The following is a 27,937-nucleotide window of genomic DNA, read 5'->3' as shown; positions in this document are numbered from 1 at the left end:
AATTTAGGATGAATTCGTTGTAGGAAATCCCCTCAGAGCATTTCTTTTATTTTGAGGTTTGAAGATGAGTCAGTCCTCAATCGTCAAACAATGATCAAACTAGAATGGCACTGAGTAGAGCACATACCTCCGCCAAGGCCAAACAGTCTCCTTTAATTTAATTAAGCCTGATCAGATGTGACTCACTCTTGTACTCACTCATAGATACAAGCCACTGGAATGCGCCTGATTTTTTAACTCAAGATCCATACATTATTCCCTGAGAAATGAATGGAAATATAAATAAAATGGCCTATTTCAAAATTGTAATGGATCCTTCCCCTTATCCAGATCCACACTTAAAGTTATTGGGGTCTATTCTGGGATGAGACCCATCCTCCATCCAAGTTTCGTAGAAATCTGTTAAGTAGTTTTTGTGTTATCCTGCTGACAAACCAACTAATGAAAACATAACATCCTTTGCGGAGGTAAATACTCGAGACGACAATCAATCAAAACGACCAAACCCATTTGTTTCCTTGTGTTTCCGACTTCCAAACATCATAATAGCAGTAAAAATATTATATCCCTCCTCTACCCGGGGACCCCCGATACAATCCAATTTGAAAACCACTGCTCTGTGGTGTTCTTGTTAGCATGTCCACCACCTCGGAGCTGCAAAAGCAGCTGGTGCATCGTTATTACATGTGTCCTACAGTGTTCCTGGCTCCCTTCAGAATCATGAATTCTCCTTGTTCTTCCTCCTCGCCTCAGATGAAGTGTTAAGTGATGAATCACAGATTCCTCATCCTCCCACTCTCTTTTCGCATGCTTTTGGCATCACTGACTTGGTGCTGTGACATGAAGCATAAAGGATGATTATTATGCTCTCATTAGTCAGAGCCAAATAAATGATTGGTCACCAGTCATAACTGAACAAGACACCTCTGATAGATTTACTGGATGTGCAGCGTAGGTACACAGGGAGCGTGGTCACACGTTTCTGTTGGTCATTATGGCTCCAAAGAGAATACTAAATAAGAAGGTGAAAGTTATTTACTCTGATACCATTTATTGTTGAAATTTGTTTCTAAGCTTTTGTTTGCACGTCCTTTAATCAAATGTCCCTCATAGATAATTTGTTATTTACATTATACAGGGACAATCAGGAGTAGCATGTGCCTGATCATCACACTTGCACTTTCACATGAGAATATTCGACTCCAATTCAACTTAAGGACGCATAAAGATGTGCGATATAAAGCACAAAAGCCATTTTTAATGCTACAGTAAGTGTATTAATACAGCTATGTGATGTCATAAAATCTGCACTTGACCATGCCCTGCACTGCACCCACTGCTAAGTAGGGCATTGAATGGTTTTGTTGATGTATTGTTACGGGGATGTATGGCAGCGAGAGATATGGAAATATTAAGTGATGCTTCGTCATGTATTCATACCAGATTTTCATTCACTTCCATCTGCAGCTCAGAATTATGTTCGCACACAGCTGATTTCTAAAAGCTTAAAAGCATTTAAAACTTGACATTTTTGTTCATTTGTTTAGGCAAAATTTAGCAGGATGTAGATGGTGATGGTTAACATTTAGGTCACTATAAACACTTCCTTTTATTTCGTCTTCTACTAGGCAGGAGTACTAGGAGTGTTTTTCTTGCCAGATAATGTTGACTTGCTCAGATTTAGTTGATTTGGTCATTTTTCCTAGATTTTATGTGCTGCTTAACACAGTAAAACGGTGTTATTGATAACATTCAGCCACATGGAGCTAGCGCATGTTAATTTTGCTAATGCGGGCTAATGTAAATGATGCTACGCCAGCTAAAATTGATGTCGCCAGCTAAAGGGCAGTACAGTATGCTTTTTGTAGTTTTAATCCTCATATTTTTCCTTGATCCATATTTCACATACAGTGCCTGTTAGCCGGAGGAGAACACCAGCATTTTCTCTACACGAGAGGCAACTGAGGGGGTAGAGGGATAAGGAGAGAGTGGCCTATAAACTGCTGCTGCAGATTGGTACGTACGAATGTAAGCTGTAGAATCGACACATACGGGGCATCACACGGAGGTGTAATTTGGCTGCAGAGAGAACAGTGTGCTGAGATTTCCAGTGGACTGTTACATCAAGGTGTCACTACTTATGATGTGGCTGCCAGAAATATTCTCCATTGGAGATCAGCCAGTGAGAAGTGATTTTGCCAGCAGTCACGGAGGAAAGGAGCTGTGAACTTATGGCCTCAGCAGGTGCCGGGGCACGAAAAAGCGCCGCACCTCACATCCACTGCCTCTGTTCCGATGGAGTGAGGGAAAAAGAGTATGTGTTCAAAGGGGAACCACTAGATAACCTGAATACATGTGTAGGAGGAGAATGAAGGGCCTATATGCACACTTTGAGATACTGCAGTAGGAAGGGATGGGGGCAGGTGAGGGAAGGTAAGAGGGAAAGATGGGTGGCAGCAGAGTGCTGTCAATCTGTCAGGTACTGTGTTTGCCAGTAAATCAGTTAATTTTTGCGGGGGCGGATGAAGGCAGCCCCACTGGGTATTACACAAGGCCTCGCGAAAGCGGCCCGATGTTTGGATTCATATACATTTTACTGTGTTTGACAAGCTCTGTTGTCATGGAAACAAGTCTTCCAACTCCTCCAACGTCTTAATACCACAAGAGAGAAAGAGAAAGAATGGAGAGAAACATTCAGCGTTGAAATTTGAAAGGATGCATGAATATGACTATCATTAGGCTTTGGTTCGCATGCGTGTGACGACAAGGTGACCAGGTATGCATTTACGGCTTTTTCCTCCGTGGCTGTTTGGTGTTTAGGTCTACTTAGGAATAATTTAGAGGACTACCAAGTTGATTCATTAGAACATGACTCCAGAGCTGGATTTAAATGACTCCATTTGACATGTTGCAACTAATAGACTTGAGGCTTTGAAGGCTGTTAATGAACAAAGTCACTGATCTGGAAAGTTCTAACTGGATTAATAGTGGTGTAACTCAATTCTTGAGAGTCCCTTCCACTCAATTTCGCTCAGTGTGCACAAGCACCGACGCTTGATTTATATGATACATATCTTCTCACGAGGTTTTTGCCTCTGTTTGCAGACTCATTTTCAAATGAACACACACACACACGGCGGGACAAACATGTCAAGATATTAAAAGATGGTGCAATTTTGGGGAAACTAAATTAGAGATTTAAGTTGATGAATGACGAGGTGAGGCAGACTATTCCCAGGTGGGAAGGCTATCGCGGCTGCCTCAGGCAAGGAAAAGTTTGATACGACTAGATGAAGGCAAACAGTTCAAAATGTGCATTTTTTGGAGAATGTGGGGCAGATAATGCCCACTTGGTTAATAGGTTTCTGACACAGCAAGGTAAAGCTTAAAGAATTTTGATTTAATGTCTATCAGGGTAATCGGTCTGAGAGACTCTCGGTGCTCGACGGCAGAGTGGAAAATAAATTGCTTGAGGCATGGCTCAAAATAAATGAATATGCTCGTTGAGCTCAACTTTGTTTGTCCCTTAAGGTCAAACAATTTATTCAGCAAAAGGTGCAAAGTCACTGTTTTAATATTATTATCGATCTTTCTGACAATTTGTTGTTTGCTCTCCTGGTTCCAACTTCAGCGCTTGACTGACAACCCTTGAATGACAGGCTTCGGCTAATCTGACCAATCTCAAACCGGTGAGTAAAATCTACTGCTCAGCCATTGGATCAGAGCCAAGCCACAGATCTCAAATCTCTGTGGGGCAGAGTGAGCCCTCAGGAAAATGGCTGTGCTCTCTCTCTCTCTCTCTCTCTCTCTCTCCTTCTACTCTTAAGCTCTCTGGTTCTGGGCAGAAAAGCGCCTCCGACAATGTTTGACTGAGTAGGCAGCCAATCAAACATGACAATCAAAATGTGGGACGAGGTCAAAAGTACACTGTGGAGCGGCAAGCCGGTTCGCTCACAGAGTGCGTAGTCGTTTGTGTGTGATTTAAACGCTGCATCCAGGTGGAGCGCTAAAACGGGCCTCGCAATAAAGTTGCCGTTAATGAACTGTTTTACAAACCCTTTAATAGCACCTGCACAAGGACAGTGCAGACCATACTTGTCACACAGCGATGCAAACGCTATTTTATGCTAAAACCTTTAAGGAAGCCTTGTCGAAGCTGTTATTTTCTCTCCAGCATCAACCGAATCTCTGACATTTGGATACTTTAATAGCACTGAAGTCAGCGGGCTTACACGGAGACAGAGGGTTGGGCATGCACAACCGATTCACCAGAATAAATGGATATGTTAAACCTTTATGTTTTGTTACATTTCTATGTATCCTACCTATCATATCAACATTTTTACAATTGTATCAAACGTATATGCTCAAACTTTGTTTCCATTTTCATTTCCAAATACTTGCTTATCAAACAAATCAAAATACAATACAAAATACTGGTATGACAAAATATATTTTATTAGAAACCAGAATTAGAATAGAATTTAATTTTTAATTTCAAAGTACTATACAAACTGATAATTATATTTCACTTAGTAGCCTCAATATGGATTGGAATGTGTTGGGCCAGTTGTTGACAGGAGCTCTATTATTATCTAGACATTATTTTGTATTATTTAGTTTACCGTTCAAGTAACTTGGTGTTTATCTGTTCTTTTTTTCTCTTTTACTAATGTAACCGACTCTGATCTTATCTTGCATCAAACATAGTCAGTGGTTAAAACAGTTTCCCAATGGAAGCACATCCAACATGATTCATACATTATTAATGATAAACCGATAATCGATTGTTAAGGCAGCCGACTATTGGTATCCCTAGTCGCAATTGAGTAAATTTCCGCTTACACAAACATTTCCATGATCAGCTGGATCTTAAACTAATGAATTAGTGAGGGCACCACTGTTGTAACACTTGTATAGACTGCTGATGAATGAACGTGATGGTTGTGTAGGGAGTTGTCAAACAACATTCGATATTCCCTCAAACAGTCCCAGGAGCGAAGCTGTCTTTGTCGGGTGTCTATCAACCTCACCACTGCGCAGCGCCTACTCATTTATTCATGCCTTATCAATAACTGAAGCCTCAGGGGGGGCTGACTCAGAAACACACTACCTTTAGCGTCACTACGTCACCCCCCATTTACATAAATGAAGCAATAAATTGACACGTTGATTGACAGGCTAGTTAAATGGCTGTGCCAGCACCACAGCTGTGGGAACTGTGCCACACACACAAACACACACACACACACACACACACACACACACACACACACACACACACCATACATAGCACAACTGCCTACAATGTTGTCAGCTCGTAATCATGAATTTATGAGCTCCCGCTGGCGCACAAGCAGCATGCGCACGTATAGCGAACAAACACACGCGTCGACGCATAAACACACTCACCCTGTGGAGACACACACACACCCACGCACACACACACGGAGTTATTCCTTAACGAGCTGATACATTAAACAGCATCATGGGAGAACCAATAAATACACAGCCAATCGCTCCTAAAGAGGAGAGAAGGAAGCAAGCTAATCTTCTGAGCACTGCTGTCCCTGACAGCTTAGATACAGAGAGAGAGAGAGAGAGAGAGAGAGAGAGAGAGAGAGCACCATATCAGCACAATCAGCGGCTGTTTCCTTTTTGCTTTTTCATTTTGACTGCAAATTAAAAAAAAAGATGCCAACAGTTTTCCACCACACCAAACTGGCTATAAACTAATCAGCCTCTTAATCGGCACAATGATAAATAAGATAACTCTACCCACTGCTGTGTTTTCAAATTGCCTATTCATCTACAGGGCAGGCTTTAGGAAAAAGATTTAGTGCAGAGGCTGTGCTTCATTGACACAATGTAATTTCAAACAGTGTTTCGATGCTTCACATTAATGGAGTTTCGGTGGCGGCTGTAGACATCTGTGTCGGTAAACCATAAACCTGATCACATCTGTAGTAATGAAAGAACACGTATAGTGTCACGGTAGTTGTTTGTTTATTCTTAGTATCGGTGCATCATTTGATACGGCTACACCGTGATTCTGTCCTGCGATGAAAACAGAGAGGATGCGAGCTGTGAATAGGTGTCTGTGGGAGGAATTAATAAAGAGCATTTGGGCAGTTTAGTCATTCCTCCCACGGCATTAAAAGAAACATATTTCCTTTAAGGGTTTTGGGTTTCTTTGGACCACTCGAATATGCAACATCGCTGGCCTCGTGTGCATATTAGTTAAAATGAAGTATTCTTGCCACTCAGACGTATCTGTCTCTGTACGTTATTGTTCCTTACGGCTGTAATTAGGCATGACATGACTGTTGCAGAAAGAGCCGTATCCTTGCGTAATGTATGTGTGCAGCGAGTGGCGGCACAACTGGAGAACTGTCTCCGAAAAGTCTTGATACAGCATGAAGGAAGACGAGTGTTTTCTGTTGCATGACAGTGTGCATCAGCGACAGCACTTTAAAACCTATTCTGCCTTTTGAAGATATAATTAATGACCAGCGTGGGCGTGAATGATGCTCATCCCTACTTCTCACAGTGAGTCCTCCTCCTAAAAATTATTTTTGATGCCATCATTTCTTAGAGAATCCCACTGCCTGCTTCATATTATCCAAATGTGATCAAGCATAGAATAATGCAATATTAAGTTGGGAGTCTTGTTTAATTCCTGTCTGCCCACATGTTGTATGTGAAGCACTTTGCCGAATATTCATTTATTCATCACGCAGTTGGCGTATTTGAAATGCAGAAATATTCTGGTGCGATTATAATTTTGGTTGTCTGGATAATTAAACCAACGGTATTTTTCTTTGTTCATGAGAGGCAACGATTAGAGGTGCTCAGAAACTTCATTTTCACAATATTAATTAGGTGGTTACACAAACTAATTGTGTTTGTACTTTTTCTCTTCTCTTGATTTTTCTTCCTCAAAACTATGTAGTGCACCTTTATGTGGCACATTTCAAACAATACTCTTAATAAGGTGGAACAATGTGTGCAGTAAATATCTCTATGTGTTAAAAATGTGTCATTTTTACTTAAAGTTAGATCACAGTAATGTGTTGCAGCCCGGTAGCAAGTAAAAAAGATGGCAATTAATGTTTTGACAAACCACCGATGTCATAGGCTACGTACCGTATTGGCATTTCTACAAAACATGCCATATCACATTCATATTACGTGTTTATGACCTGACTTTCACATCAAGAGGTGGAGAGGATGGTGGTGGAGTTACAGGCGAGGAGGCTGCCAAGCCAGTGACCGGAGTTCAGGACTGCGTTTCAACATTTGTAAGCGTGATACCAGTGGATATTTTTAAGTACAATTTCCAGCTGTGTTTGTGGCAACAACGCCCGCTTTTTTTTTGACAGGAAGTTGACACAATTCCAGCTGCGTTTGCGCTGCCCAAATATAATGTTTTTCTAACACTAACCAAGTGGATTTTGTATTTTTAACCTAACCAGCACTATCACAAGATAAAACATAAAATTGAATCTAAGGAAACAAAGTTGCAACATAAAGAAACGTAAAGCTTCAACATGTCTATGGTTTGCAAATATGTGCGTTTCCAGCATTTTTTCCTGGGTTGTGTGCAAATCAATTGCATTTCTGAAAAGTCCAGCTCTCAAAATTATCAGCGTATACAACGTCATAAACTCGCAACATGGCAGAAGGAACCAGGAGGAGCTGCGACACATTTCCCCGTGTGCGGCGAACATTTCGAGCAGTGAGACCACCACAGACATTAGCCTTGGTCTAACATCACTCCTGAGTTATCACTGAATATCCGCAGGTAGCTTGTTATTCAGGTTGCATTGCGCACATGATTCACGCTATAAAGACTATAAGTAAGAGCTTCACTGTCAAGCCAGATCAGTGGACTCTTTTGTCCTAATAGCACTAGACACATGTACTATGGGTTGATATACCGCATAAATCCTTGACGCAGATGATAGCTGAGGGATTAAGATGGCAATGAAAGATCCTGATTGTCTGCTATGTCTTTTTAATGATTCATTTACAGCTATATTGACATCGTAACCTCTTTGAAGAACGGGCTCATTCATCTGCTGTCTCGGATGATGCATATTAATCACATGAATGACCTACCTAGTATACTGGGACGCTGTGCTGCTCTGCGTCTTCATGCAAGCGCACGCATGTGTTTCCTCGACTCTGTGCTTGCGCGCGTGCGGGCGCGCGTTTTGCACATGCTTGCATGCGTGTAATCTCGTGAAGCAGAACCAGCAATGATAGCATGAGGGACACACACATGCCCTAGATAGTTGTTTCAATCTAATCTAGGCCATCCTCATTTCCCATCGACACGTGACAAGCACCGCAGGTAGCTAGCTGTGGCGCATACACACACACACACACGCACGCACACAGACAAACACACACTTTAAGACACTAAAACATCGCAGGAAAGAGTAGAAAAAAGCTGCTGGAGACTGCAGAGCTGCAGAATCTGGTGCATGTATAATGTTTTTCTGTGAAAGCTTTTTAAGTAGTGGACCAGGGGAGACACTGACAACCATGAGAAGATGAGAGCGAGGCAGAAAGAGAGGGAGAGAAGAAGAAGAAGAAAGAGTACAGGGCGAGGTAACTCAAGGACATTCTGCCTGCTGCTGTGCTTTGCTGCTACAGAGCATGCTGCAGACTAGCAAGAGCTTTCCTTTTGGGCGGTATTATGTAAGACCGTAGTGTGACAGACAGACAGATACACACATACACACACACACACACACACACACGCACGCACACATGCCCAGACACATGCAACACACGCCAATATGTGCGCAAATGCACACACGCACGCACGCAGTTGAAACACTTACATCACAGGCACAAACACACACCCTTGTGGACACACATTCAGAGCACGTAAATCTAAATTCACACTGAGCCTGGTGCTTGAAATTCTACCGCAGCCAGCCACAACTGATTAGAGCTCATGTTCACCTCTTTGGTGCAGAGGCAGAATAGAGTAGAATGGAAATATTGTGCAACGAGGTTCTGGACTGAATATGCAATTGTTCAATCAGTCTTTTCAGCGTTTAATATCCTTCGAAGGGAAAGTTTTACATTTTGGCAAGCCGAGAATGAGACGAGGAGATTGATGCCACTCTGTCGTCAACATGGGGTTGCCAGGCAACCAGCAGTAGCAGGAGCAAGTTACTCCACCGAGCCAGTGTTCAGCGAGACATTTTCACAGCATACTCTCCCTTTCTTCATTTCTGTCTGTGTACAAATTAAGATACAACAAGTATTGATCCAGGCTTTATGCCATGCTAAGTTAATACTAAGCTTAATCACCAATTCCCAGCTCTCATCAACTAAAGTAAATACACACATTTCCCAACGTCATTCACTTCAGGATTGGATGATTTCTGCCCATATCAGAGAACCATTCACCAGCGATCAATCACACTCTTTGCTTTCCTTTGATTATTAGTCAGACATTCATCAAACTCGTATAAACACACTGTAGATTCATGAGGCAGTTGATCCAAGACCCTGTCTTTTAATCCCTTCGAACACTGAGGTCTTGTCTTGTATAACAAGTTGCAACGTGCGACTCAGACAACGTGCTATTCAGGAGAAAATATGAACAGCAAAAACATTTTCTTTTCAATCTTGGCACAAGGAAACAAAGCTGCACTTAAGGGCCACACACAGCTGCATGTGGAAAAAAGCCATGTGTCTCACAGTTGCTTCTATTGAGTCCAAAGCCATGTGACAAAAGTATTTCATTTAAAAATCAATCTGATGGTCTCAGGATCTATCTTAGCATCAGAAATCCAATTACATGTCTTTTTTTTCATTTTCACAAAAAGGGATGAAAGTGATGCAATAAGTGGAGCCGGCATACTTAAACTACATTTGCTTTCAAACATGTCCATTCGAGCGGTTGGATTTTTAATATTTTTATTTTATTTTATTACTATTAGTTTTTGGAATGATAATTCTATATTTCAAGTCAAATGTAGCCTATTATTTACATTACGTCATAGATCTTACCTCAAAGACTCACGCACCCCCTTTACCTATATTATTAGTTTCTTCCATAAGTTGCCGCCTGAATAGGTTAGCCAACAGCGAGTACTCACACACAGCACTGCAGGCTGTTGCTGAAGTTGTTAGTAAAGCATGAATCCGAAATCCGAAATGCAGTTTGTTACAAACACTTCATTGCTTTTGAGTTACATGGGCATAGTTTGCATTACGAGATAGTTGGCTAGTACCGGCTAAAGTAAGCCATCCCAGCCGTTTAGCCTTCTGGCTCGCTAGCTGTTCATGACTTGCGATAGCTGGCCGTGGCAGTTGATACAAAGGGGATGCAGGAGTGAACCTAGAGAGAGTCGGGGATTCTTACTGAAGTCTTACAGACAGACATTAAAGTCGGTATATAAATCCAACACTCAGCTATTACTGCTCGCTGCCTCACTCCCTCTAGTTATATCCGTGTGTCGCTGTAGTTTTAGGCTATATGTATTTAGGCTAGTGGTGATAAAGGATCTTCCAAGGAGGCTGAGCAGTTTGGGAAACAGGTTACTGCTGCTCAGTCCAAGTTTTTGTTGGCAATAGAGCAGATACTGCTGTGTGATGTCAGCACAGTCTCTGTACTGTACTCAGGCTGCTTCCTATACATTGTGTTTGAACTACAGCGATAGTTTCGTTTCATCTGTGGCTTTGTTATCTGTGTTCTCCGGATTAATTTGCAGTTTGGATAGTCTAGATAGATAGTATTTTTATGTCAATTTATGCCCCTTAGAATCAGCTTTTTAATATAATAATAACCCATACCAGCAGAAATGGTCCAAATGAAAATATCTAACTAAATATACAGTATTAAACCTGAAGTGGGAGTGTGAGCAACAAAAAGTGTTGACTGAGTTAAGTTTTACAATAATACCACCAAGAATATTCGATATAAAGGTCAAATTGCGTAATTTTTTTCGACATTTTTCCATTTTTCTAGGGAATGGCCCCCATTGTATGCCACCTCTGCACTGTAATACCACCTCATTAATATGTTAACCAATGATAAATAGGTAATAATTGGTTAAACACAATTTTCAAATTACGGTTTACTATTTGTTAATCATGTTATATTTATTAATATTATACTACTCAACATTTGTTTAAAAATTCGGCAGGTAAAGTGAAGCAGAATCACTTCATGATGTCAAACAGTGACATAACATAACACTTAGAGGGGGTATTATGTATTTGTTTTGTGTTGTAATATATCTTTAAGTCCAGTTGGTTAAGTGCTTAGCTCGACAGCGCCAGAGTTTTTGAATGAGTGCCAGATGTCCTGTCATCGCGTCTTCCACATTGATTTCCCAAGAACAGATTCGAAACCTTCTGGCGAAGGGCTCTAATATGTCTCCCAACAGATGTTTAGAAGTGAGGAGAGCAGACGACTCACCAAAGACAGTCCTGGCAGGGACGGATTCTCTGTTGAGCCAGAAAGACACTTGGGACAGGATGACTGTCATGATGCAGGGTAGATATGTCTGGATCACAAAGTAACCAATTTTCCTCTTCAGGTGGAAGTGGGTTGTCATCACAACATACTCTCCTGTGGTCGGCAGAGAGAACACATGAAAGTCAGACGGACAGCGCGGATAAACTTTGTGCTTTACTTTCACAATATATATTTAGAAGATCTATCGTATATGTCCCTGTAGTCTAAAGTGTGTTTTTTCCTAAATGGTTTGTTGTTGTTTCGGCCTTCAGTTTTATTGTAGTTGAAATTTATTGGAACAGTTATGGGTGTCATTTGTCAACAAACTCAATACCCAGGCATGATCCATTTCATCAGTGCACTCAGCGCCGGTCGCAGAGAGAATACGACAGTCACAGGCACAGCACTGGGGTTTCATTTGGCTAGAACAATGTGTTGATTTTGAGGTTTTCCACAGACATAAATTACTGGAACAAAAAAAAAAATAACACAACGTATTTATACATCAACACTGCTTATTCAGTCACGCATGGTAGATGCAGTCGCTCGGGAGCTCGCTGCTAATAAAGCAAAGCGTAGCTCGGGGGGGGGGGATGGGGCTGTCTTAAGCACTACTTTCTGCCTGCAGCTAGCGTCGCTGCAAACAGGTCACCCATTTAATGCTGTCACTAATTTTTGCCAGTATCAATTGAGAGAGGAGGAAGTGGAAAGAAGCTGTGGTTGGCCAGTAGGGAAATTATGAATCTGGGACATGGCCTGTCATACGTAAAGCGACAAACCGATGCCGCTGAAGATGCAGACGAACTGATGCAAAAATGAAAGGGTAAATGTTACCGAGTGTGTGTTGACCTTTAATCTTCCCGAGAAGCTTTGACTGGCAGTGTTATTTAAATCACTGTATAATAAGAGCACCTTGTAACCTAACTGAAACCCACCTGTGCTGGACTGCACCACTCCAGAATCGACACTCTGTCCCATCAAATCGTACTGGTTTAATCTGGATCCGTCCTCTGCCACCACCACGGACTGGGCAGCCCCTCTGGTCCACACGTACACCACCTCCGCTCGAGTGTAGGCATCTGACAAGGGCGAAGCGAGGGAAAGTTATAAATTATTTTGCAGCTGGTTGTCTGTCGTCACGTGTTGCCTCGCAGGCTATTTTATTTATTTTTTGGGAAGCTGCAGGGGATGCCAAAGGGAGAGACGGATCAGACAAATCTGAAATGAGATCTCCCATTCAAACCTTTCGTTTTTTTTGCCTTACCTCTGCTCATTTTGTCTCATCCTGTCTCTTCTCATCTCGTCTAGTCCGCTCTCATCTCAATTCTGCCTGTCCTGTCTTATTTGCTATTTAAGCACATTATTCTTCTCTTTCACCTTGTTAGGTTGTCTGCTAACCTCATCTCCACTGTTTTATTTAATCTGTTTTTTTTTATAATCTAGGCTCATCCCGTCGCTCCTCCAACATTTCACCGTTTTATCGCGGGGATGCGATGTCACATCGCGTCTCGTCACACCGTCCCCCGACTTATAAGAAAACAAAACAAACAACATCCCGACAGGACAACATGACCTTAAAACAGCCAAGTCAGTCTTTCCTTCCCTCCGGCCACCCAACCTGTCAAAGCTGCAGTGTGGCTCGACCACTGCAGAGGAAAGGATGGCTCGACTGCAGACTGCAGCATAAGGAAGAGAGCTCATCACTGAAATATTTAGGGAGTGAGTTCAATTTAAAGGGGGTTGAGGCTCGGTCCTTTCACTCACGCTGTGCAGCTGTCTGAAGAGACAGTCTCCCTGTCTGTTTCACTTTTGCAGTATTTTTTTGCGTGCCCCCACTCCATCCCCTATGCTTTCCTCCCCTTTAGGTCCTCTCTCATTCTCTATTCCTGTCCTCCATCATTCTATCTCTTGCTATGTCTTCTCAAGGATGGTGCAGGGTAGGGCTAGCTGTCAGCGGTGAGCAGCTGGTGTGATGCTCTGGAAATATTACAGAGAGTGCTGCCTTGGATAAACACAGGTCTGTGCGCTGCATGCCCGCCAGGGTCTTGCGGGGTCTTGCAGGGCCTGGCAGGGTTGAACGCGGGGACCGCGGGAGCGGGGTGGGGTGGGGGTGGGGGTGGGGGGGCCTTGGCAGACAGTTCCTCTGGGAGAACAGCTGTTGCCACACTGTCATCCCTTATCAGGGACTGGTGCTGGGGTCACGCTTCCAGTTGGAACAGATACACTCAGCGTGTCAAAGAGGCACGTGTGTGTGTCAGTTTGGTGCGTTCATGGGTTTTTATGTGTATGTACGTGAGGTTGTGTGTGAGTGCAGCATCCACTTACAGCTGCCAAACTTCAGTGGACAGGCATGGGCATCCATTGGGAAGTCTTCCAGGTGCATGGGACATTCTGCTCTTACTGTAAGCCTAGAAAGATTCATACAGACATGGATAGTGAATTAGAAAAGAAAACACATATTACACTTGATTTATTCATTTAGTTACATTTGATTTCTTTTTTTTCTGATTTCTATGTTTTTGTGTTGTTGCTGTTGTTCTGTTTTTCGCTCTTCAACCCTGTTATTATTGCTCCTACAGTTTGTTTGTTCTCTTTTCTCATTTGTCTTAGCTTGTTTAAGTCTACTTCCCCCTCATGTACTGCGCTACAGTATGTCTGTTTGTCCCAATTGCACTATGAAGTGTATGTAGCATTCTGTTTTTATAAACTGCATTGTTACTTATTTACATATAACAATGCAATTTATATAAATACATATACATAATTGTCACATATTAAAGACATATATATTTTTTTTATTTTACTACCTCTTATGTTTCAGCACAATTTTTTTAGTACTTTATATATTTTACTTTTACTTTTACTCTTATCATATTATCTTGCTCTATCTAAATTGTGTTTATATCCACAGTATGATATTTTCTATACTAGAAGGAGCAACCGTAACCTAGGCAATTCACTAAAGTATTTCTGATTCTGAAATTAAAGCAAAAAAAGGTAGCAAGGAAAATAAGACAGAAAAAACGCAGCATGTGGCAAAGCCAGAGAGAAAGAACGCATGGTGGACTGAAAGGATTTAGCTACAAGAGTGACACAGCAGTACAGGGAGGCACCAGGAACATGTGGCGTACTCAGTGTTTTTTTCCAGTCTCTCAGCACCAAACACTGTCAAACTGCACATACTTTTCCCCAAACCAACAGAAAACGCTCCACTTCCCTCAGCTGTGGGTTTTCTATTTCCTGACAGCTTGGTGAAAAACAGCATGTCAGGCCACCCGTGACACACTAATCTCCCATCCATCCCTCATCTCGCTCATCTGTGACAGCAATACGAGCTCCGCCTCTACCCCCTCCCCCCGCTAGTAAACATGCTAAAACAAATGTTTTACGATCCTCGCCTCTCAGACATCTCACATTAGCATCGCTCTGTGGTGTGCATCAAGGTTCGTGCTGTATTTACGCTTTTATTTACCTCCTTCTCTGCTGAAGGCTGCTGAGATGCCACGAGTGGCTCTAAACTCAGCTCAGCTAGTCAGACACCTTATCTTCCTGCTTGCAACTGTCAGGTAGCATCCCCAAAGTGATAAATCATAACAGGACAAAACTATTTTATTTTTCCTGGTGAACACTACAATGGACAATATGACAGATTGTGATGAAAATGTATGTGGAACATAGAGCTCATAAATGGCTGACTCTGATCTCTAAATATAGAAATAGAAATTGAGCAGTGTAGTGAATCATCTTTGTCAGTGTAGTGAATCATCTTTGTATGAAATAAACCATATATGTAAAATTGACTGTATTCACAAAGACAGGTGTCATGCAGTTTTGCACTATTCAGTTTTGAAATTTAAAAAAAAACCTAAAAAAACCTCTTTGTTTTCATAACTGAATAAACAAACTGACTTTAAAGGACAACGCAATTTAATACTGTTTTACTTTGTCTATATTTGGCGGACCCTGCCACCTTTCTGTGCTCTGGGGGCCATATTTTCCTCTGAGAACAGCTTGTTTATTCAGTTATGGAAACAAGTAATGAATTTGTATTATTGCCTCATTGATACTGTTTGAATTTCTTCTCCAAAACTACATAGTGCCCCTTTAATAGCTTAAATGATCAAGTTAATAATTTAGAATTGTATTCCTATTGCCTAACCCAACCTAAAACGAAGTCCCCAAACAATCAATAATGATCTTACTTATTAGAATAAGTATAGTCTGTGCAAATAATCAGTAAATATATCTTAGTCCTCTGTGCCACAGATCTCCATCATTGGAGATCATAGAAACTGTTAAAAATATATCATTAAGCCAATCCGTTTCGACCGGGGGACCTGTTCCCTCATTACTTCGAACACGATACTTCAATTCATTATGACTCAATTCCACTAAAACAATTGTGGCGCACTATTAACTATTAATCCGCAGCTGAAAACGGTCCCCAAAAAATGCAATATTTACCTGAGTTTGAGTGTCAGTGATGAGAAACTATTTATGTTTCCACATGCCGTATATATATATATATATATATATAATAGGGAAGTCAGAAAGTATAGAGAGATGGGTAACACACTACTGTTCAACTGCCCCCATGTCATGTTTCATGATTTATTAACATACAAATACATCAGCCATCCTCTCTTCAGCTCAGATCACATACATCTAGTGTGCCCTTAACCCTCCGTCCTCTTCAGAAAAATGAAAAGCACATACAAAATGACACATCGTCTCCGCTCTTCCTTCAAAACTCTAAAGCATTTTTCCGTTGAGCCTACCTCATGGTGTACAGCAGCGTGCCTTCCTCTGTAATTCGCAGCAGCTTGTTCGGCATGGTCATGTTGTGGGCCACCGACTTCTTGCCGTTGTGGAAGAAGGTGTCGGGGGTCCAGATCTTGCTGGCCATCAGGTTGTTGAGACGCAGCACGGCCATGGGGCCTTTGAACTTTAACCTTTCATCCTTCCAGCTCTGTCTGAAGAAGACATCAATGGTGTACTCCTACAGGTGGACGGTGAGAGGTAGAGAACAGAAGAAGTCAACAACAAAAAGGAAGCCCAACCCCATAGCTGTTTTCTTCCTATCTTTCCTAACACAGCTGGCTTGGGGAAGGTGCTGAGTAATCCAACCTTATTTTTATTTTATTCGTGTCCTCACTTTTTCCCCCCTTTCTCTTCCTTGTGTCACTTTGACTTTCTTACGGTATTCTTGGCCTAGTTTCCCTGCTGGTAACTGTCTCTTCATGTTAAAGGCTTTGGCAAACATAGGGGAGATCTCGTGGATGGTTTTCTGGCTTGCATCCTTGAAAAAAATGCCTTCATTGTCTAGTATAGTAATTGTTCTTTATTTCATGTAGTAGCATGTGAGGTTGCGCTTCCATTTTCTTTCATTTTATCATTCACATAATTGTGGTCTGGCCAGTTTAATGTGCTTTATGCAAATGGAGGGACCATTTGCTGTTTGGTCATTTGGCATTGCATAGTTAGGTAAGTGGCAAAAATGATCATTGTTAGCATTTATCTGTAGGGAAACTTCTTTGCCCGGTAATCTAAATTACATTGGACACAAACAGGAAGCACTGGGCACAAAATTAGGAGGACATTTCATTTTGAAGGCAGCTAATGACTATAGCTGAGAGCAGATTTTAATGGTTCCACATGACTGCCCGGCAGAGTAAAGGGAGCCTGTAAAAATTACAGTTCAGCCTGTTTTTTTGTTCTCTTGCCTCCCCTCCCTTTCCACTCGGCCCCTGTAAGATAATTAGTATGAACTGAAACAGAGCTTCAAGGTAATAGACCGGGATAGGGAAAGGCTGGAGATGGAGAAAATGTTCTTTAGCTCTTCCTTCTGGCTTTAGCACAGCAGCAAAATAGTCCTGGGCTGCATGTCAGCAGCCAGTGCAATTAACTGAGATTATGTCAAATAGAGTACACACACTTCACGTGCATATAACAGGAGGCCTTTTTCTCTTTTTATTTCCAAGTGGTAAAGGAGAGGCAGCGAGACATTTGGATGAGATTAATTGGTTTCCGGTGCACAGTGCAAAGATCAGCTGCTTCTGTTTGAACAGCCCACAGCTTCTTTTAGAAAAGCATATTGAAGGAGACTTAAGAAATCACGGCACCGACGTTTCGTATTTTTCAAGGTTTGATTTTAATCTGATGTGAAATTTTGATTTTATTTATTTTTATGGTCAAATCATCTTACAGCGCGGTAGTGTTTATCAAGGATCTCATGATGGGATATGACAAGAGCTTGACCTTCCAAATCACAGCAACACATAATGGCTTTGTTTTGCTGCAGTTTCATTACACGCCAGGAGTGAAAGACGGATCAGCACCTTAATCTGGTACTCCTAAAAAGCTGATGTGTTTTTACAGTGCCAGTCAATCACTGTCCCATGATTTTATTTATTTGATTGATTAGTTTTTGTAACATTTCACGTCTTAGCTCCAGATGTTTCACTAAAGGCTTATCAGCACGGCGAGAGGTCTGAAATACGAATAATTCTACAAGCTATACAAGTAAAATATTTTATTTCCTATTTTTTTTCATATTTACAATATAAAGGACAGAAATATAATTATTTTTCCATAACTGAACAAACAAGCTGTTCTCAGAGGTAAATAAGGTCCTCAAAACTCTGTTTGAAGCTAGAAAGGTGGCAGGGTCCGCCACAAAGTAAAACAACATGAAACTGTGTTGTCCTTTAAAGTCAGTTTGTTTATTCAGTCATGAAAACAAAGACAGTTTGTTTATTTAGTTTGTTTAAGCATTAAAAAAAGCAGTCGATTAAGATCTCTCTCTTCTGATTCAAATCTCTTCCCCCAAACTACGTAGTGCACCTTTAATATTCCACAACGAACACATATACACGGCATATTTCGACATTGCACATAAACGTGGCACATTTACGAGCAGGGGTGGCATTTATGCGGCGCAGGATTACCAACCATGCACCGGAAAATACGCTTCACACATGTGACACTTTTATTAACACATCAGGAGTTAATGGAATGAATCATCAAATTAATAATTATCTCGCAGCCCGTGTGTCCAGAGAGGTTACAAGACGGGGCTGAGGGCGGAGGGTGGAGGGGAAGGGGGACACAGGGAAAAACCAGTGACATTTACAGAGACCGAAAGAGTCTTACCATGTCGTGGTCTGAGACTGGCCCAATACTAGTCACGAAAATGTCAGTCTTGACTTCGGTTACACGCTCTGTTGAAGCAGGAAATTGCCAGAGTGAGTGACTATCAGTGGCATTCATTAGCCCCTAACTACCTGTTAATACAAGACCACCTGGCTATAGCTTCTGATCCATTCAATCTATTCAACATTAGCTTTAACACACACACACACACACATAAACAAACCACCATAAAAATGCCCATTTTGGACGTCGATAACCATTTCTGCTGGTATTGGTTTCAGTGTCAGCTCCATTACCCGGACAGTGGTTCAATCTCTTAATAAATTTGCGCATGGCTGTATTACTGAAAATATGCCACTCTGGTCCCATAATACTGATAGTCAAGATGGGTCCAGTGGGGATTCAATTGGAGGGAGTGGCAGAGGCGATGTGTGTGTGTGTGTGTGTGTGAGTGTGTGTGTGTGAGGGGTTCCTTCCTTGTGATTCTGAAACTGAAATACGACAGCATGATTTATGAATGATACCCATCATAATCCATAATTTCTTCCCTCTCGGCTGCTGAACTTCTAGCAGGGCCGCTTTTATTCGCCTGTCTGTTTGATGCCTGCTGCATCACACTGCGCGATCCTCGGTGTCCTTCACACACCAATTCTCACATTATCTCCCCCTCTTTTCTCTTTCTCTATTTCCTCTCGTTTTTTTTCTTCCGTTTCTGGATTTGGCTCTCGGTCTTTCTGCCATTTTGTTTTCTCTCTCTGAACAATGAGCAGTTTGACAATAGAGTGAAGAGGAGCCCCCCCCCCCCACACACAATAACGTGACATCCGCTATGTGTGCTATTAGAAGCGCCGGCTTTATGACGATTCACCGTTTCACAAGAGCAGCAGGTGAAGAATGTGTGTCCAATTGTTCTTTTTTTTTAGTTATCAAACACGAGATCTGACACTGAAAGCAAACCCACCTCTGGAAGATATATACATCACATATGTCTTTTGCCTATTTGAACAAAAAATACAAGAAGAAGGGGAAAAAAAAAACAATGATTCAAACAGTCACCATGAGGGACAAAGTACATTCAATGACTTGGGTTTACTGACCTCCCAGTCCTGGCCTGAGGCGATTGTCATAGCCATCCAGAAGGCTGTCTAAGATCTTGGTGAACACTGTAGTGTTATCTTTCTGTTCATCTGTCATGCCATTCTGCCCGGAGCTGGCAAAGCAAAGGAGAAGATTTAAAGTCGTCACAGCTAGAGTCCAAAAAAACACAGTCAAAACTGCCAAAAGAGTAAGAACAAACTCTGAATATGAATCATATATCAAAGACCAAAAAAAAAAAACAAAAAAAAAAGAGGATCTCTGTTGTGTAGTTAGCAAGGCAGCTCCGTTGAGCACAGAATGCTTCGTGAATCACATTGTGAAAGAACGGGCTCGAAAACTCGGTCGAATCCTTCATGGCGCTGACGCACTTGGCTGTCGTTGCCAATTTTGCAACTCGCAGCGTGTGACCGAGAGGTTTTCAGATCATTTCGATATGAGATGAATGAGAAAGCGGCTGTTCAAAGGTGGACAGGAAACTGGGAAGCATCCCCACGAGGCCAATTTATCCTGTGTTGGAGGAAATCTGTGTTATAATAAAAGGCATGTTTGCGAGTGTTCAACTCATTGTCATCAGTGGGCTGTGAAACTGGGCGAGCGGGGAGCGCACGTGCATGCGTGCGCACGCCCACACGTAGGCACGTAGGAGAGAGAAGAGAAATCATAATACATTATTTATTCCTTAATATGGTCTTTTAGACCGCGCGGGCCTTGCTGAATGTGCTCTTTGAACATGAAACAAAATGCTCCGAGCAACGCCGAAAACAGTCGCAATCAGTAATTGTGGGAGCGGAGTTTGCAGCATCTCCACGCATAAATATTTAAACACACTCATAATCAGGGATGCAGCCCCCTAATTACATATTGTAAAGCATAACGGCAGGATGTGACGGGCGTGTTTACAGAGTATGTGTGTGCACGTGTGGGTTTGCACACCTGGATCGATGCATGCATGTGCTGCGGGATCAGGAGTCCGCGCGCACATGCGAGCTTACGCGCATATTCGCTGCATGTGTGTTGGTGCAGATAATAATCAGATGAAAGTCTGGGACAGTGTGTTGTGTGCCGCCAAGCAATCATCCTCTCCCCTCTTTTTATGCCAATAGCGTTTTCGGTTTGATTGCGTGCTAAGTAAACAGCAACTGTTTGGAAACAAGCTCCGCTAGCCGAACGGCTCCAAGGAGAGGGAGAGGTCATCGAGATTAGTTAGCAGGGACCTGCGACGGGGAGGAGAGGGAAAAGTAAGGAGGGATGGCGGGAGGGAGAGTCTGGAGGAACGTGCGAGGGAAGCTCTGAAGTAAAAAGACAAAGACGAGGGAAAAAAAGGGACGGAGATAACGGAGATGGAGGAGCGGGAGATAAAAAAAAGGCAGGAGGGGCGAGGTGGGGAAGAGGTGAGGATACTGTGAAGAGAAGCTGGGGAGTGGTGTTCAAGAGAGAACCAGCTCACATCTGAAAGCTGGTGGGATTGAGGCAGCTCCTACAGCTCCGAATGTGAGCAGCTAGACATTTCTTGCTTTCTAAATAAGGATGCGGCATCGGCGTCACACACGGATTTGTATAAAAGGGTTAATGCGCGTCTCTCCGCCACCAATTTCCCCTTAATTCGCGAGCGCCCTTCTATCTGCAAAAAAATAGAGAGCGAACTCTCTGAAGACCAAAAGCACAGCATTAAAACTGGAGAGAAACTGTGATGAGCAATTTTGTTTTGCGTCAGTCTTGGAGGTAACAGCTTTGAAATACTCAAATTCAAACCAATAATTAATCTGTTTTTGTTCAGGTCTGGGAAGCCAATTATATATCCATGCAGGTAGCACAAATTGCATCCATGGGACGTCAGCTGAGGCTGAAATTAGACACAACCTCCTCTTCCCATGTTAATATTCTTGCTTTCTTAATTTATTAAGTCTTTTCAGATTTGCCAAACCGGTGCGAGACAACAGAAAACGTATCTGGTCTGCCCCCAAAGGTTACGGAGAAAACAAGCCCAGGATGTCCTTTTTGCTTTTTCAAGTTCGGCAATAATTAAAAACCACTTAACGGAGGGAAATGCAAGGTAAAAAAACATCATTAAAAGTCATTAAAGAAAGAAAAATGAAAGTAAGAAATGATCAAAGGGCAGACTGTGTTATTCCGCCCAGATTTTAATCAAATTTGTTCACCAAACCCGGAGGAAATCCACATTTTTCACATATTAGTAATACATGGAATCATATGGCACATACCTTTTTTTTCTAAGATTGACATTTTTTACAGTGTATACGGGGGAGACATGGGTGGTGGGGAGTTTTGAGGGTTGGGTGTCGAGGAGGGAGAAAGGAAAACAGGGGAGGAAAAGGTGCTGTGGAAGAATACACATGTTTAGCAGCCAGGGGCCACTTCCTCATAAAACATTGTACACCATCCCCATCTACAGGTCATCTGAACAGCAACAGTGCCGTTCACACTCGCTCCGCCAATGACTCTCTCTCCCCTTCTCCATTTGACTGCATGTCTCTCTCTCCTTCCCTCCCTCTCTCTCTCGTCACTCGGATATCTAATTATAAGGCAATTTCTCGCGGTGGCGACATACTGTAGCAGAGTGCTAGGTCTTCCTGATTACCGTGTCTCGTTGAAATCCCCCAAGGTGTGTACGCCTGTGTGCGTGCTGCGAGTGCGTGCGTCCGTGTGAGCTCTGTGTTTGGCTTCAAAAACTGGGGGACTGGATTATACAGTAAATCTTTGGGTGATAATTGCTTTGCAGTTTTGCGGTGACAGTTCCTCGGCGGAGTAATCAGTACTTTATACATTTCCTCTAACGTGCTCCGCTCGCAGCGCATCAGACCCTCCAACTGCATCTTGAAACTTAAGCCACGGCCTCGATTAAGATGGAGAGAGCGAGATGGAGCGTTGTGTTTTTGTTGTGGAGGAGAGAGAGGCAAGATGGACCATCTCAAGACATCGCCGTGCCTGAGACAGCTCCGCTGAATTATTCAGAAAATCCTGATTCCCTCAGCCTCAGATGGGCTCAGATGATCTCATGCAGCTGCAACAGCTGATGAACTGCACTTTTCTTGTTAAACCTTGAACATTTTAAATGTGGGTTTTGTTTTTCCCTTCCAAATCCAAAGTTACCCACATTCACCCAAAAGGCTTGCAGTCAGATTACCATGCATCGAGGTATACGCCACGCATGAATGGCTGCCCGGCATTTGAACCATGTGGGAATTAATGCAGTTTGCAGTCACATGACAGTGGATCTCATTGCTGTCATCTCCATCTCATGCACTCACTCACACACTCCCTCCCCTTTCCTGCTTCTGTCTGCTTCTGGTTAGGTGACACCCAACACCTCGCTGTTGACATTGAGAAGTGTGTCTGTACATCGAAGCCTGCCTTCCCCTGCAGCCGCTGTCAAAAAACACGTGTGCACGGATCTGTGCCAAACACCACATTGCAGGACACGTCGTGCACAACCCGGGTCTTTTCAACCTGAGGATGTTAGCTGCAAAAACCCCACAGTGCTAGTGTACCAACATGGATACAGGCTATTTTGGCTCCTGCACTTCTTATTACCTCTGTGCAATTATAAGCATGGAGGTGTCCTGTGGGGATGCCCCAGTTCCAACCACAGAGGATACGCTCAGTGAGGGACGGGTGTAACCCAATAAACCAGGCAATGGGCAGGAAGGCGGGATGTCGGCCCGGCAGGTGCACCACTGGCTGAACCCTTGGCTGGCTGAGCGCCTCACTGATTTACTGACATATTTACGAGACAGTTGACAATTTGGCAAGCAGGGAGACCAGCATTAAAGGGTAATTGTCCTTTTCAACAAAGCCTCATTCAATAGTTTTGCCCAAATGCAGTGCAGTCTTCACAGCGTGTCCCTCAAACGTCACTATGTGCATCCACAGCGATACCTTGAGACTAATGAGCCCAATGAGCGTTTCTCTATATTCAGAACTGACTAATGATCCAAGGCACAAGTCAAAGTTGGTTCTTACCTTTTCCCACCCAGCACGCTGTTGGCGACGAGAAAGCAAGCCCACAGACACAGAAAGGCCGTCCTGCTCCGTCCACACATAGTTGCAATATGAGGACCTTTCACTGCTGGAGGTCAAAGAGGGAGAGAGAGAAGGAACATCATTACCAAGTCAGGAGCCAGAGGTCCACCATTAGCTCCAGCATCTCATCAACAAACATGTCAGACTGCAACCGAGGTGGAGGTGGAGGTTCCTACAGAGGTACCTCCTATGTGAGGGGCTGGTTTTTTTTTTTTTTTTCTGGTCCTGCTTCCCAAACATCTGTCACAGACTCACTGACAGCACATGAATCACACCAAGCGGGGCCCTGTCACATGCACGGGGTCCATCACATGTCACCAGACACAGGCGCTTTACATCCTAATTCGACAGTAAACACATCCTACATCACATCTGACTGTGTGTGTGTGTGTGTGTGTGTGTGTGTGTGTGTGTGTGTGTGTGTGTGTGGATAGCTGCTCAGACGCCTGACACGCCATGGCTGCATCTGTAGCGCACGATGATTAAGAAGAAATAACAAGGCAAGCACACCATCGACCACATAACACCCTGTGTGAGCTTCAGTAGCACCTGTGCACAGCCTCCTCTAATACCCTGCAATGTGAACCGCGGCGGTACCGCAATATAAACCCCCCCACCCCCCCACAACCCGAACCCCCCCCCCTCCTTAAAAAATAAGAGCGTTTGCATCCTCCTCAATCATGAAGCTATGATGTCAGCCGGGTCATAAAGTATGTAAGCAATTAGCCCTGCGCTATTGCGCATGCAAAACACAACGCTCACCATCACGGTCCATCTTTTTTCCCTTTTTTTTTTTTTTTTCTCTCCTGAAGGCATGAATCGGACCCGATTACTTACTTACAGGAAAAGCGCAGGAAGAAGAAGGAGGAGAGAAATAACGGATTGTCACCAAGGAGCGCAGAATCCTGCTCACACAGCCCCACATAGAAGACAATACCCCTGCTGTACTTGCTTGTGATGTTCCAAGGTGCACCGTGAGCGGATTGGGAGTCGAGGAGGAGGGGGGGAGGAGGAGGAGGAGGAGGAGGGAGGGAGTGAGGGAGGGGGGGAGAGAGACACACAATTCTCCCCTTTAAAAAAAAAAAAATGAAATAAAAATAAAAATAAATCCGATGCTTGACAAGGATTTAACCAAACGGGGGGGGGATGATGCAGATTAACGCGCGGAGGAGAAAATCCCGCACAAGCAAGCACACTTTCTAAGTTATTCAGAGGAGAAATGTCACCCTTCTCTCCCCCTCTCTCTCTCTCTCTCCCTCTCTCTTCCCTCATCCACGGTTTGCGTGGACGCGAAAAATTTTGCATGCAACTGGCATCCCTCCGAGGCTGCTCTGAATACAACGCGTGGCGATCCCGGTTTCGTGCGTGCCGGAGTAATTATGCAAAAATGCGCGTTGATGCCGTTTATGGTTTTTTTTCCTCTTTTTTAAAAAATGTTCTCTCCGGAGCGCTGTCCGCGGTGCTGAGAGGAGAGCGGGGCTGCCTTCCTCCGTGAACGCCACCAAAACGGCTCCGCTTGGCCACAAAACACCGCCGGTAAACGCTCCCAATTTCGACGGCGGACTCCCCCCCCTCCCTCCACCGTCTCCCCTATAAATAAGGAAAAAAAAACTCGCCTTCGATCCTAGCGGTGTCCAGCAACACAAACCATCCTTTTCTAAAAGAAGAAGAAGAAAAAAAAGATCCGAGTGTTACTCCCCGCTCTCCCCGAGGACGAAAATGGAGAAAATCACTTACAGCAGAACGGAGGAGTCGGGGTGTATTCGGTGTCCGCTGGCTATGTCCTCAAACTTTTGAGAATATCGTTTCTAGCCGGACTGAATGAGAGTGAGAGAGAGAGAGAGAGAGGGGGAGAAAAAAAAAAAGAAAAAAAAAAATCCTGTGTGATCTCAGATCTGACGAATTCTAGCTCGAGGCTGGAGAAGCGGCTGCTGACGATGTGCGCAGGTCTCTCTCACTGTTCATTGGCGGTGCTGTAGTGAGTTGAACTCTCTCAGTCTGTCAGCGGCGGGGGGATAGGGAGGAAAAAAAAAAAAAAAGATGTTCCACTAAACTAACGAATGTGTGTGCGTGCGTGTGTGTGCGCCGAGGTCACTATCCAAAAAAAACACGTTTTGGTGCTCATCGGTCATCAATAAAAGCGCACGGGCTGAGACGAGACGCTGCGTCCAAAGCGCAGAGCGTTTTCACGTTAGACTGTACCAACCTCATATAAAACCCAGCCCGCCCATTTTATATGCAGCACAATTCAACTTCCACTGCTGCTGTCGCCCTAATCTCTCTCTCAGTGGCTGCTAAATAAAAAATCCTCTTACATTTTCAACTGGGCTCCCTCGCGTGTGCGTGCGTGTGTGTGTGTTTCTCTCTCTCTCCATCCTCATCGCGCTTTTTTCCTCTCCTGTCTCGCTCCCTGACTCCTACGTGATGATTTTCCAACGGGGATGAAATTGACATGTATCTCAAAAAGAAAGAATCCGTGACAGCTAGGACAATGTCAAGAGAAGCGGGTCAGTAAAAGTACTCACCGGGAAAGGCGATAAACATTTGGGGAACGCGGATGAATCAGACGGGAGCGCACACAACAAGCAGGCAAGCAAGCAGGGAGAGGGGTGGGTGAGGAGGGGGGAAGACACCTCCAAAAAAAAAAAAAAAATGTTAAAGAAAATCGTGTTCCCTCACCAGCTTTCCACTGATGAGACGAGCCTCTCCCTCCGCAACAACACTAATAAAATCCACCTCGAGTCACACTCACCGTCTTCCTAAAAGCCTGCGTTTCGCATCGAGGCAGCAGCGCAGCGTCTCTGTTTACAGCCCCCAATAATTCTGCTGCTACAGCCGCGCCACTCAAGACTGAGCTGAGGACGGCGAGGAGCGCTGAGCTGCGTGTGCATCTGCAAGAGGGAGAGAGGGAGAAGAGGAGAAGGAAGAGAGAGAAGAAAAAAAAAAAAAAGAAAAAATCCCAGGCTGATGATACCCGGCGTATATTTTTGTAGTCATCTGCGTATTTCCAAGTTAAAAAACTACAAATCAGAGGACATTTTCATCAGCGAGGACTACGGCGGGGAGAGGGGAGGGAGAGCGGTTTATGATCATATCAGTGTGTTAATTCACGGTTGCATAAGCCTCGTGCAATGATAATAATAATACAAATAATAATTAAAAAAATAAAAACTCCAGCTGCTTTTGACAACTCGGGGTTTGTTGTGTGTTGTTGTTTTTTCGCCCTCAGTTTTGACTGGAGGTTTTATTTCCCCATCAGAGCAGAGAGAGTGAGCTGGCAGTGTATAGTCACGTCAGTCTGGTCTGCAGTGCAACGTTTCCTCTGTGTGTGCGCGAGTGACTGAGTGAGAGCGTGTGTGTGTGTGTGTGTTGCCTCCTCACGCGTGGTCAAAGTAGTGCATGTGCGTGATTAGTTGTGAGGGGACGTCACGGGCTTGTGTGCGCCTCTCGTGTGCGCTCTGCATTTCAATACCTCGCATCCGACGTGTCGGGAGATGGGAACGATGCGCGAGCACGCCCGAAATCTAAAGTTGAGAGATAATGACGTAAATAACCCAAATATTTGGATAAGCGCACTTCTCTCCCCCCTCCTCCCTCTTTTCTCCCTCTTCTTGCGCTCTGCTCACAGTCCCTCCTCATAACCTGATGCTGCAGGTGCACGCGCATATTTCAATAATAATAATAATAATAATAACAAAAAGGGGGAAATAATGATAGAAAACCCTCCACAGCCCCACCGAGCGCCTCAATGCCACTGTAATGCAAGTGTCATTTCCAGCTGCTTCCCTTCTCTCAGAGCCAGACGCCACCGCTGCATGTGACTCGATTTTTTCTCTTTTCTTTTTTCTTGCCTCTGCGCGCGCGTGCACGTGCGAGCATGCATAACCAACACGTGCCCGCGTGCGCGTTTGTGTTGTGGCTGCGCACGCCCGAGACGGAGAGCGGAGAGAGAGAGGGAGGGAAGAGCAGGGGGGCTGGAGGGGGGGGTGGTAGAAAGTACGACTCTTTCTCTCCCCCCCACCACCTCCTCCTCATCCTCCTCTTCCTCATCCTCCCTCACGTTTGAATAACCTTCTGTTCTGGAGACAGCTTCTCCAAAAAAAAAAAAAAAGTGATCAATCAAGACCCATTCCTCAAGTGAACAATCAACAATGGAAG

The 27,937-nt window shown here is 43.7% G+C and overlaps 1 protein-coding gene across 8 annotated transcripts in view; it reads right to left on the bottom strand.

The window, feature by feature from the left end:
• gabra1 (gamma-aminobutyric acid type A receptor subunit alpha1) overlaps window positions 1-26,689 on the bottom strand; it is a 32,949-nt gene extending 6,260 nt beyond the window's left edge. The window contains exons 1-8 of one of the 8 annotated variants that reach the window (XM_084372720.1): window positions 26,459-26,689; window positions 23,720-23,825; window positions 19,738-19,850; window positions 18,641-18,708; window positions 16,267-16,487; window positions 13,814-13,896; window positions 12,424-12,567; window positions 11,450-11,602 (exon numbers count right to left, since the gene is read on the bottom strand). In XM_084372720.1, coding sequence (XP_084228846.1) covers window positions 11,450-11,602; window positions 12,424-12,567; window positions 13,814-13,896; window positions 16,267-16,487; window positions 18,641-18,708; window positions 19,738-19,850; window positions 23,720-23,799 — 862 coding nt within the window. In that variant the 5' untranslated portion in view covers window positions 23,800-23,825; window positions 26,459-26,689. Of the gene's footprint in view, window positions 1-11,449; window positions 11,603-12,423; window positions 12,568-13,813; window positions 13,897-16,266; window positions 16,488-18,640; window positions 18,709-19,737; window positions 19,851-23,719; window positions 23,826-24,616; window positions 24,736-25,395; window positions 25,437-25,516; window positions 26,075-26,304; window positions 26,339-26,458 lie in introns of those variants that run through there. The other 7 variants (XM_084372718.1, XM_084372716.1, XM_084372717.1 and 4 more) reach the window with 7 other exon arrangements.
• Between the last annotated feature and the right edge of the window lie 1,248 nt (window positions 26,690-27,937).

The sequence above is a fragment of the Pagrus pagrus genome (assembly GCF_965226575.1).
Source record: "Pagrus pagrus genome assembly, chromosome: 14".
In the NCBI taxonomy this organism is placed as follows: Eukaryota; Metazoa; Chordata; class Actinopteri; order Spariformes; family Sparidae; genus Pagrus; species Pagrus pagrus.
This window is presented reverse-complemented; position numbering and strand designations above follow the sequence as displayed.